The following is a 13,491-nucleotide window of genomic DNA, read 5'->3' on the forward strand; positions in this document are numbered from 1 at the left end:
GTAGAAATAGCACAAAATTTACAATATTTTTTATAAATTCGTTAATTTTGTTGGACCGAATATATTTAGACCTATATTTATATTTCTTTGTTAAAAAAGTGTTCAAAATTCATTAGTCGTGTTTTAAATTTATACAACAATACTTTCTGAATCTGTCATCACATTTTGAAATAATAAAAAAAGCTAAATTAGTGTTTACAAATTTATTAATCTATTCATTCCATGAATGTTTACAAATTTCTTACGATTCCTTAAAAGTTTCATCGTACTGAATAAAAATAAATACCGCAATTGAAAGATAACTTTCGATACAATTTGTTTTCATTCTTAACTCATTATGCAATTAGATCTAGTGATAGGCCTCTCTAATGGTCCTTTTAAACTACTCCATCACGATTGTGTAACACTCCTTACGATTGGATTTAACAATGATTGGAATTTGCACATCTCAGTAAAATAACAATAAAGATAAACTTGCAAGTTTAATATTCCTTTCAGACCTTGGTCGGAAGACATAAACAATAGTTAAATCTGACCTTGATGATACTGACCTACGTGTTTGCACTCGGTTGACCACAGAAAATTTGACTACGCTCGTGATTGCGTGCAATTAGTCACAAACTGAGGCTGCGCTGTCAGCGGAAAGCCCATTGTTTGTGTTCACGGGCCGATAATTTACCGTCGGAAAACTAGCGACATTAAAAGAACGTTCCTTGTGTTCCCCGCTTTGGTTATGTGAGTTCTAAATTAGGTGGCACAAAGCAAAGACATTCAAGTAGACCCAGGGTATATACTTTGAAGGCTATGTGACCCTGTTTGTCGGAGCCAAGTTTTAATGAGCTCGTTTCAAAGTTTGGAACTGTAATATTGTTCCTGCTCCTGCTTTATTGCTGAATAAGTCGCTTTTCTCTGTAATGGATACGTTTTTATTAGTTCCAAACTATTACAAAATGTCATAGCCGTCTATAATGGCACTACTTCTTCACGAAATTAAAATATAATTTGAAAATTCCTCTTATAACGATACATTTATTACTAAGAAATGTTGTAATTCCTAAAAGCTACATTTAGCATTTTTTTATGTGTTTTATATTGATACTCTTAAATTATAAAAACACATGCTTTCCGCAATATTATGTGCATTCACATAAAATCTCAAATAAAAAGTATTAATAAAATAATTATCATTGCACATTTTACTTACAAACATAGTTTCATTATTTGGATATTTTAAAATTACTATTGAATAAAGTAGGCTAACACTGTCAAGTATCCTAACTTTCATCTCAATAATCTATGAAGAATGGTGATAATGAACAAATATCTAACAGTGTCGCCTTAATTCACTATAAAACAATGCAAAGTAGTTAGCATGTCTTCATATCTCATAACAATTTAGGCTACTATATCAAAATGCAGCCTAATCATTAAAATCTTAATTAATGAATGAGAACTACATACAGGGTGTTCACAAATGAATGTCACAAACTTCTGTGGGTAATAGTAGTATTCTCATCATTTCAAACAAAAAATGTCATGTAAACATAGGTCGAGAAATGTCTCTTTAGCCGCTAGCCGCCATTTTGTATAAACAATTATTATCTCTAAAACTAGTTAAGCTACAGAAACCAAATTTAGCACATAAGTGTGAATAGATATAAGGAAATTTGTTTTAAATATTTGTGTGATTTCCTTTAATATTTAAAAATGACATGTGTTAAAAAGTTTAAAATTCAAATAACATAAACACCAGTATAGTTATAAAACATATACTAGAAACCAATTATTTTTGTAATGTCATTAGAACTCCAATGTCAAACATGTCACAGTTCAGAGGTATCAGTTGTCAGCCCTTCTTCCATTGTATTTGTACACTACACTCCTCTCTGAAATTCAATTGAATAAAATCTTTGAAAATTGCCGAACCAATTTATAAAACTATAATTAAAGACTGTCTACTGCCTGTTATAACACAGCACAATCAGAACATAACCTCAAATGTAATTAACAAACAAAAACCCTAGTAAATAAATTTTCTACCGCAATTCGACCAGTGGCAAGTGTTGCAATGAGCACTTTTTTCCCGAGCGATATATGATGAACTCCTTATTCCTAAGTAATGTTTTAAATGAGTACTTTTTTCCGAAATCATTGTTTTTATAAAGTGTATTTTCTCTGTACCTATTTTTCTATTTCCATTGGCAATACCATAAACTTATAAGCTGCTCTAGCATATTTTTTCCAGAACCCTTCATATGTCGTCCTCTAGTGTTCTAATCGTATATATTTTTTCAAAATTTAAAACTATTCACACTTTTGTTATACTAATAAGAAGAACTCATGGAATCCTTCTACCATGTCTTTTGCAGTGCCGATGGACGAGCAGTCTAAGTCGTTGGACTTTCGGTCTGAGTTAGAGATAGCGCAGGTTCAGATCCTGTCTGTGACCGTTGCACTTTTTATCAGTACCATCAACCTCGTACTGTATCGACTCTCCCCCTTATTCTGTTTGATAAGATCCTTGCACAGGCCAGTGGCCCATGAGGACGGACAGAATAAGGCTTAAAAGAGGATCGGATATATATAAAGAGGATATATATAATGTATGTATGTATTTAATATATGAATTTAAGGTATATATATATATATATATATATATATATATATATATATATATAAAAGTATTTAATTTTTTTATAAACATCCATCTTTAAATAAGTGACATTTTCTTATCAATTAGGTAATTGCTAGGTGATATGTTTAAAGTGTTGAGTAGGAGCTGTATGTGTCCTTCAGACACCAGTCACTGTCAACACAGAGATGGCTTTGTGATAAGTTACTTTAATTATATTAATTAAAACACTAAGAGGCTTTTTAATAACTGTCCCCAATGTATAAGACTCTGAACAACGCAGGAAAGAACTGTTTCACACCATGTCTGTGGTTGGAAAAGTGAGTACCATTAAAATTGGCTAATACACTGGTAGTTTTATTGTGATTGTGTATAGTTTTTGGTAGTAATTGATTGATTGTAATTTATGTAACAAATCAAATTTTGCTGTAGTAAATATTTAATTTTTTTTATTTATTTCAGTGACTGCACTTTCTGAGTGAACTATATCAGCTTAACTTACTAAACTATATATCTATTTAGGGTAGCACGTTAGTAGATAGTCTAACACATATTTTCTTCCAAGAATATTTTGAAACAGGTAGATAATGATACGCAAGAAAATAAGCATTGTCTACATTTTTAATTGAACGTTCCTATTTATTATTTCATTATAATATACAGTATTATTATACTAATGAGTATATTTTCAATATTTTGTGGCCTATAAATGTACAGGCTGTAAATAAAGAAACCCTCTAAAATTTTGAATATTAAAATTTAAATATTATGATCGTAAGAGAATAGTGGAAACATAACCAAAATTGGTTTTTCTGGTTTAAAAATCACCTCCCCATCCCCAAAATCAAGGTAAGGGGTAACTAAAAAAAACTTTAAATAGGCCATTTCAAAGTTTTGAGAAGGAAACCCTAATGGTACCACTAAACTAAAATAGAACTAACTAAAAAATAGCAATATTCATATTACGAGAAATAAATCTTAAAGTATTTAAACTGTAATAACAATTTTCTGATGATTTATTTCTTTAATAAGAGTATTCTGATGACAGTATTTTAATAAATACTACGAGAAATAAATCTCAAAGTATTTAAACTGTAATAACAATTTTCTGATGATTTATTACTTTAATGAGAGTATTCTGATGACAGTATTTTAATAAATACTACGAGAAATAAATCTCAAAGTATTTAAACTGTAATAACAATTTTCTGATGATTTATTACTTTAATGAGAGTATTCTGATGACAGTATTTTAATAAATACTACGAGAAATAAATCTCAAAGTATTTAAACTGTAATAACAATTTTCTGATGATTTATTACTTTAATGAGAGTATTCTGATGACAGTATTTTAATAAATACTACGAGAAATAAATCTTAAAGTATTTAAACTGTAATAACAATTTTCTGATGATTTATTACTTTAATGAGAGTATTCTGATGACAGTATTTTAATAAATACTACGAGAAATAAATCTTAAAGTATTTAAACTGTAATAACAATTTTCTGATGATTTATTTCTTTAATGAGAGTATTCTGATGACAGTATTTTAATAAATACTAGAATAAAACTAGTTTGTTATTAATTGCACCATGTGTGATAGTTTAAAAGGCTTTCAAAATAAACATTTTTAATTTAAAATGGTAATTAATTAAGATGAAAACAAATCATATGTCATTCAATTAGCAGCCAAAAAACTAATTCATTAATTAACAAACAATATAAATTAGACTATTTAATGAAATTAATTATGAAATATTAGACCTAAGTATAAATAAAGAAATACTATAAGGTATTCAACTTATCATTAACTTAGAACAAAAATCACATACTTTCTGTGATAATGACTCAAATTTTCTGTTTGACAGTGGTACAGCATTTGAATAGATTTTCCAGGATATTATAAGGAATACCTGGTATGAAACAACCAGTGCTTCTCTCTCTGAGAACATTTGAGTTTTGTAAATTGTTGACTTCATATGTTTCTATAAGCAAAACCCTTTGGTATAAGATCTGGAAATTGAGCAAGTCCCTAGATTCTCCCTATTCTAAGAACCCATCTCTATGAACCCATACTGTTAGCTTAAAAACTCACAGCTTTTTGATCTCCTTCTTGTTGGAAATATATAAAGTTGTTATCATACTCTCTAGGGTTTTTGTATCTAATGTCTTGAGTTTGGGGGAAAATAATTTCTGCAGCAACTAATAAAATATGAATATGTGAATTAATATGAACCATCTGTTTCATAGATATTGTTGATGCTGTGGGGATGTATGTTAGTTGCACCTCCTGTGCCGGCTCAATACTACCCCATGGCAGTGCCGGTTCCGGTGCCAGTACCTGTACCACAACCCTATGGTTACGGTATCGGATCCTCCCTCCCCTATGGTGGCTACGGCGTTCCTCCCATCGGTGGCTATTCACGCACAAGTTACTACGAGAGAAGAGGCGGTGTCCTCGGCTGATGTCTGGTATTTTCGTAGTATTTTAACAGATACTTCATGCTTTTTAAGTAGAACAAAGAATAGTGTAAACTTCAATAAATGTTTTTACTTTAAATTTTAAATTTTATAGTTTTTTCCTTTATTGGATCGTTGTGAAAAGTTTCTTGAATGGAATTTAGGTATGCCAAATACATATTTCAACAAAATAGAGAATGAACGAACATGTGTGTAATATATAATATATATTAACCACAATTGGATGATTCTCAGCAACAATTACTAATATTTAATGTTCCTATCATCAATGGCAACAGATTCCTACAATTTTAATTTGACCGGCCTCATCAAATTACTATATAAAAATAACACTGAACTGCAATTGTAGATTTCTAAGCCAAACCTATTCTAATTACCTTGCCTATATAATATTGATAATTTAATAATAATATTTTTATTGCATAACAATCATACAATTGCATAGCATGCATCAATCTAATCTAATAGTTACTGTTCAAGCTAATTACGAGTATGAAGGTAACAATATGGTTTTGTATAGTGTTTTTAATATCAGAACTAGATTTTCCATTTAGCTACCACTGATAATTTTCAAGTCATTTCACTGCAACAGCCCATCATTAACTCTTCAACAGAGTAAAGTGCCTTTAACACTAAGTAGTTTCATTGAGATTTGAATTTTTTAAGGTTGTACAGGACATAAATGCCCAAACCGACCATTGATATGAGCATATGCTTTGATATGAGTCCCATGTCAGCTCTCGATCAAGGCATAATCCAAGGAACTTGGTGGATTTCAAGAGGATATCGTCCACCATTACCAATCTTACTCATGTTGCCTAAGGCAATAAAATTGTAAATATAATATTTAACTTTTATTACACAGTGTCAAAGCAAAACAGTATTAGCTATGACTGATTACTGAATTTCTATAACCTTTCTCAAAACCATTAGAACATTTAAGGTTAATACCAAACGCTATACCATATTCTCTCTTAATATTTGTTGACTGAGTCACTTTTAATTCCATGTGAAATAAACAAAAAATATGGTTTCCTATTCATCTGTCTTCAGACAAGGCATTTTAAATGTCTGCAACAATAAATGTTTTTTTTTTTTTTATGTAACTGGAAATTGATCACATTAACTTTACGATTCCCTAAATAGAAAATGATGTTAGAAAAACAAAAACATTTTCCAAACTGTAATTTCTTATTGTTGTTTCTCCTTGTTACATCCTCTGCAGAATTTGTGGTAGATTATGTACTGCATAGATTGAAAAAACACAAAACACCGGAATTATCTTTAATAACTACTGGAACCACAAACTGTAAGTGACTCTAGTGAACCATCATTGGCTGGAATTGTTTCTTGGAAGATAAGTTTTCATAGTCATTAATGCCAGCCACTTAAGCGTATATAAGCCTGTATTCACACATACGAGTACAGCCATCTTCTGTTGACAACTATCCACCAACATGTTTACAAAGGTAAGAAAAAACAAGTTTTGTTACTATTAATAATGTCATAATGTTTGGTTAGGGACTATTTTATTAGAGCAATAACAGAGTACATTATAAAGGCATCTTTTCAAACTCAAATTTTCAAGTTTTTCAAGCATCCAATAAAGCACTCAAGCAAGTAGTAAACATAATGATCTCTAGATGAATAACAAGCTCTTTCAGTTTTACTTCTATTGTAGGTTTGTAGCTTGTACAATTATTTTTAAGTAGTAAAATTTTAGGTCTTAACTAAAATTTAAAACAATTGCACTTGTGATTAAATTACTGTTCTATATATTTATAATTTATAAGAGTTCTTTTTTTTAATTTATTAAAGCAGTGTATCCATTGTGTAAGTATGAATTCGTGACAAATTTAGGGCAAAACCAATCAACTAATTTTTTGAGGGGATGAGTAGATTGGTCTTTTCTTTTTTTAATGTTATGTATTAAAAGTACAAGTTGGTTGAGAAAAGAGAGCAATCTTTTCTTTCTTATCTTTGATAAACAGGGATTTTTGCTAATTGATAGGAAAATCAGCAGGTTCACCTTGAAAACTAACTTCTAGAGTTCACTGATTTGAAAGAACACATAAAAGTACACATATTACCAGTGGAGTGCATTGTAGTTGTCTGTCCATTTTGGGCTGCAGAGTCAATGTGGAAGGGACTATAGGATTTGATGAAAATTTGTTTTCTAATATTATAATGTCCTAATCATTTGTTTTTAAAGTGCCACGTTTTAAAGTCATCCATGTATAATATTCTATAAATTGATAGATGTAACATTATCTATGTTTAAATAGATGTTACATAGTATTACATGTGACTTTCTTTAGTCTTATATGAATGATGATCATCTTAAGGAATACCTCCAAATCAAATTATATTTGCAATAAAAATGCATAGCTTTTAATGAGCCATCCCTTAATCACATAAAGCTAAAATCGAACTCTTCAGACCCACCTCTTCCCCCACCCCCCACACATAACGACTTGTAACGGTAACACTAACCCTCTCAATAATTATGTCAAACACTACCACCAAATCCCTCCCCCCCTAATTTATATTACTCTAAAAATTGTACATAATAAGGAAAATTTAAACTCCAAAGTAAACTGTGATTTATTGATATAAAATTAGCACTTTAAAACTGTAGAACATTGTTTGCACTGTTTGCTGCTTCTTCTCGAAATGTGAATTTTTGTAATTTAAAAACAATGATTGAAACAGTTTCCCCTGCATATTTTTAAACATTTTAACTCTGATCTAAATGTAACCATAACGTAACAAAACAATCACTATACTATCTCGTACCAAGGTACTCACTGCAACATTACAATGACTGTAATGTACATGCACTGACAGATGATTTGGTGTCAACTTGCTTGTCACACCAGCCGCTCCTAAAATAACAGACTGCTCAGTCATCCTTTTTTACTAACTTGCATATTTGAATTAATAATAGAGACAGTGTTTACTCACAAAGTTTTTCAAAATTTTACCTTATTAATGAATTGAAACTTCTTTCCATCTGCTTTTATGGGGAGGGGGAATATAACACTAACTTTAAAATGTTTGGGAGGAACCAGGCCAATTTTCTGAATATATTTAAGCAATTAACTGTTGAGGTTTAGTTGCTACGTACGCTACATAACGCTGTGTCAAACTTCCTCAACCCTCTTCCATAATGGTGCGTAATGCTGCAAAAACCTCCCTTACAGAGTAGGAGTAAGCTAAATTACAATTGAAAACAACTTCACGTCAGTTCTCATGTATGTGATGACAGTTATGGCATCCTTCACTTTATAATAGACTATAACAGTAAAACAACTGATCACAGTTTACATGATTGGTTTTTGGTTCAGTTGCATGACTCATGCTGTATAGCATACACCATGTCAATGTTCAACTTAGATAAAAGCTAATGAAATGTTTGTGCCTACAGATATACATTCAAACAAAATTTCCTTTATGAAACATGCTTACTTACTTACTTACTGCCGGGGCGTAACAAATCTCAGTCGATTCTTTGCCTCGTCTATGAGCCTCTTCCACGCCCCCCTGTCTTCCGCCAGATCCACAGACCCTCCACACCGGGTCACATCTTCGACCACTTGATCGCACCATCTTATCTTTGGCCTACCCAAAGGGCGCCTTCCTGCCGGTACCGCCTGGTAGACCTCTTTTAACCTTGTGCCCTCCTGTCTCCGATGTACATGTCCCAGCCAGCTAATTCTCTTTGCCTTCACCAAAGCCACAATATCAGGATCTTGGTATACATTGCGTAATTCTCTATTTTTTCTTATTCGCCACACCCCTTCATCACATATTGGTCCAAATATTTTTCGTACATACATTAGGACTGGTTGAATGATTGTTTTATAAATTCTTATTTTGGAGCATTGTGACAACAATCTTGACGTAAAGAGTTTTGTACACGCCCCAAGACACCTATTTGCATTAGCTAATTTGCTTTGTATCTCTATATCCTCCACGTTTTTGCTGTTTATTGTTATACCCAAATATTTAAAACTTTCTACCCAGCCAATCGAGTAGTTGTCAATGCTTAAGTTTGTTCTCACATTTCCAGCATGTCTTCCAAAATGAATAATTTTAGTTTTATCTTCATTTAGCTCTAAGCCTACTGTTTGACATTCTTTAATAAAACTTTTTGTTAGTGTGGAGAGGTCATCCAAACTTTCTGACAAGATCACTACATCATCCGCAAATGCCATTACGTTCAGGTCCTATTATGAAACATGCTGTTTTGCAAAATTTAAAAAGCTGAGTTTTTTTATTAATTCACCAGAACTATATGTTCATAATTAAAATACAGTAATATCTGGTGGTAATTCTACCTCTACGAGTAATGTATACAATTTATATCAACTAAGTATCTAATGAAAAAATTTCTAGATTTAAAATGGTATAAAACTTTATCTCTTTGGATTTCTTTTTTTTAATAAAAATAAAGAGAATTATAACTGAATGACTCATAAATGACAATTTCGTGTACAAGCTCACAAACTACAATGCTAAATCAATTGGTGTTCTGACTGGGTTGATAAGAAGTAACAAATGCAAATGTATCACTCCTAAATTGATTTAATACTGTTGAATTTTTAGTAAAGATATATATACACTGCTGATAGATAAACACCAAAAGATATACAATAATTTAAAGATTTATATGTGTTTCCAATAATGAAGAGTTCTTCCTTCAATGTAATTATTACTCTTGTTAGAGAATTTTATATTTCTCAGGCAGCTTAGGGGGAACCGCCCCTGAATGTGTTCGTTATTTAAATAGAGTATATCGTCTCTCATTGAGGTTATGTCAGAGTACTAGAATGGTGAGACAGATCTTCTAAAAGAGAATAAGCAAGTGTTCTGGTAAGAATCTACATAATAGGCAGTCACACTCAATTTGCTCACTTTTTATCGCTAATTTTTTTGCTAATAAAAACTCAAAAATAATTAGCCGTTGTTTTGTTTAATTTATTACCTCCCAATAAGACACCACCACTACCAAATGATATCTTTCATTTACAAATTATGTAATTAGTGTAATGTGACAAATTGGTGCGACATATAATGCACTTTCAGTTTAAAATTGCAAATAATAGTCTTATTTTGTAAACAAAATCTACCTACAATTATACATGTGCCTCTTAATTGTGCATAGTTTTGTGAACATTTTCTCAAATTTGCAAATTTTTTATCAGACTTTTTAACTCCAGCTTTCAATGAACGTATTTATGGTGATCATATGCATCACATTTTCATTGTCTCTTTTTATGTACATTTTGATATCGTTAGTATTCGAATTGCAAATATATGGACTTGCACTATGTACAACATTGAGTAGAGCATGGTAAACTAAAATAATTTTTTTTTATAAAGTTTATAATTTATTAACACGTTCACGACGACGGCTAATTTCCAGACTTTTTTGGCAAAAATCTGTAATCATTTTTTAAGTAAAACGAGAAATTTATGTAGACTTCAAAATTTTACACAAAAACAATGTTATAATATATACCTAAAAATTAATTTACCTAAAGAAATAGCAATTGTGCACCTGATAAGAGTACACAATAGTTTGAGGTATTTATTTAAAGGCAGGATCTAATTTAACAAACCACCATGACAGGCAAACATTAAAAACGCAATAAGGTAATGCATCAAATGTACCCCATCGGGAGCATGACGTGCTGCTTTACGAAAGCCCAGTGTGTACCTGACGGTAGTTGTGAAAGATCACATGTATAATCGGGTACACATCGTGGTGAATATGTAAACAATTATGAAAAAGTATGAGATTTTTTGCTAAATAACAAATAACAATACTGATATGACTAAAAAGATTTTCTGTGTGTATCCTTAAAATAAGATATTTTAATACCAAAAATAAGGCAGAAAAGGTGTTTAAAATTATTCTTATGGGCTAAAATCAAAACATCAACAAACATGAATAACATAGCATTTATTAGGTTTTGTTTTGACTAACCAAAGCCCAGTAGGAGTTCTGAGAATACCATTAACTGGTTTTGCCAAGTTATCTCTTAGTTACCAGGAGACAGTTACTGGACTAAATGTATCTCACATACTATCTGGTAACCGATAAGAGATAACATGGAAAACTATTGGTATTCCCAGGACTTCCTACTGTATTTCGGTCAGGCAAAACAAAAGCTATGTTATTCATGGTTGATGATGTTTGTTAATTCTTGCAATAATTTCTTTTATTATTTGGTGTTGTAAGTTCCCAAAATAACTAACGAGTGAATGTTTTATCTGCCTTAAAATAACTTTAAATGTAACTTAAATTGTGGGGCTTTTATCAAACAATTTAAACTTTAACTGTCCACCAAATTTGATAGAGTAACATTATATACTTCTAGTTTTTCCAATTCTTATTCTTTTTATAATACCTTTAAAATAAGGTGTTACTTGTTAGGACTTCCTATTTAAAAATCTGTACTCATCCCCAAAATACCCCATCTTGGGGAAAAGGCTTAAAATTTGTATACATCAAAATCTCCTCAGTTGGTCATATAAACAACTCCCAAAGTAAATCACTCCATCTCTATTCATAAGAAAGTTAATGGAAGGGGACTTTTAAGACACCCGGTACATACATATATCTATAAATTTGTTATAGTATAAAGTTTTTTCCATAAATGAATTACCTTCCAACATCAACTTTAGATGTTTATAATGTATTTTATAATTATTTTTACAATTGTCTTGAAAATCGGACATTGACAGTAAAAGGGTTAATTTATTTTATTCTGATGATAACTAACACATTCTGAATCAGTCTGTAGCAGTGGTTAGCTGTGTCCTGGTGGCAGTGGTCAACACATACGCACAAGTGCCTTCAGCTTCGTCGTTTCCATCAAATCCGCCAGTACCAGGAATATCATCCATGCCATCAGTATCATCAGCTTCACCAGTGCCAGCGATGCCACCTATGCCATCATACCAGTCGATGTCATCAGATCCATCAGCAGCGGGGATACCGTCAATATTGATTTCATCAATACAACCTATGCCATCAAACCCGTCAAATCCATCAGCGGTGCCAATGCAATCTGTGCCGTCAATAATAATTTCAATGCTGCCAGAGATGCCACAAATACCACCTGTACAACAAATGCCACCATACAACGCAGCAACAGCATAAGCTACTGAAGTTAGATGTAAACTACCAAAAAAACATGTAAACAGGCCACCAAGATGAATCTTTAACTTGATCGCCTATCTTTTCACAGTAATCGGCATGCTGTGTGCATCAAATCTCAAAAATACTAACTATACTAATAAATATCACATTTTACAAATATCAATGTTGTATAAATAAATATATGTAACTTAATTATAACTGCATTCAAATCATGAGAACCAAACCCACTTTTTTAGGAATTTGAAGACAGTTATTAATGAATCAAGTTATAAGTGAATTAGTAACTGTACTTTGTTTAGTATTTGTTATTGATAATGAATGATTGGAACTGACAATTTCAAGTTACTTATTGTAATCATACATACGTAATCTGGAAATATAAAAAGTACAATCAAGTTAAAATAATATTTAAGAGAATGGTATAAACAAAGACAATGTAATCTTATTTATTAGGCTAATATAAGTTTCCAGTTTGCACGATATCGAAATTTGATGACAAAATGTGTTAACAATATTTTTATAAACAGCTGTGTCTTTTCTATGTGGTTTGAACTGAAAAATTTAGTTGATAGTGAGAAAGAAAATGTGATTACAACCCATCTTAGCATTGAAAGAACTTTATTGGCAGAGCGTTAACGAAGCTTACCAGTCAGGTGGCGGGTAAAATTTCTCCTTTATCTTTCCCCAAGATAACTAGTGAACAAATTGAGCTAGGCTTTAAATTTTACATTAAACTTAATTTCTTCATATACAAAACCAAGTTTGAAGTTTGTGTATGTCCGTAATGTTATCCTTAGCTACATGGTCTAATATACTCCTTTCCAAAATCCAGCCAAAATCTGTCACCCAATTTTTATTGTAGAAGTTCACAGTTTAGTTTTATAAATTAAAGTATTTATACACTAACTATTATACAATTAAATGAAAGTTAAATCAACATCACCCAATCATATGAAGACTGGCTACTTGGCTGAAAGTGGCTACTCATTGATTGAAGGTGATAAAATAACTACTATTACTTGAATACCTGACGATTAAGTACGTCACCTAAAGAAAATATAATTAGAGAAAATTATTGTTTTATATTTATTAATCCTTTAATAACTCTTCCAAGTCATAAAAATCATTAATGTTATTCTTTAAAATGCAAAACTTAAAATTGGCAACGGTTTAGAGGTACAAACTTGCTGAGCAGATCAAACAC

At 31.3% G+C, this 13,491-nt stretch overlaps 1 protein-coding gene across 1 annotated transcript; it reads left to right on the plus strand.

Moving 5' to 3' along the window:
* The first annotated feature begins 6,441 nt into the window (after nucleotides 1-6,441).
* LOC124355501 (RNA-binding protein 12-like) lies at nucleotides 6,442-12,482 on the plus strand. The gene is made up of 2 exons (XM_046806663.1): nucleotides 6,442-6,585; nucleotides 11,922-12,482. Exons 1-2 carry the CDS (start codon nucleotides 6,574-6,576, stop codon nucleotides 12,285-12,287), a joined length of 378 nt encoding a protein of 125 aa, XP_046662619.1. The 5' UTR covers nucleotides 6,442-6,573; the 3' UTR covers nucleotides 12,288-12,482.
* Nucleotides 12,483-13,491: the final 1,009 nt, after the last annotated feature.

This window comes from Homalodisca vitripennis, chromosome 2 (assembly GCF_021130785.1).
Source record: "Homalodisca vitripennis isolate AUS2020 chromosome 2, UT_GWSS_2.1, whole genome shotgun sequence".
In the NCBI taxonomy this organism is placed as follows: Eukaryota; Metazoa; Arthropoda; class Insecta; order Hemiptera; family Cicadellidae; genus Homalodisca; species Homalodisca vitripennis.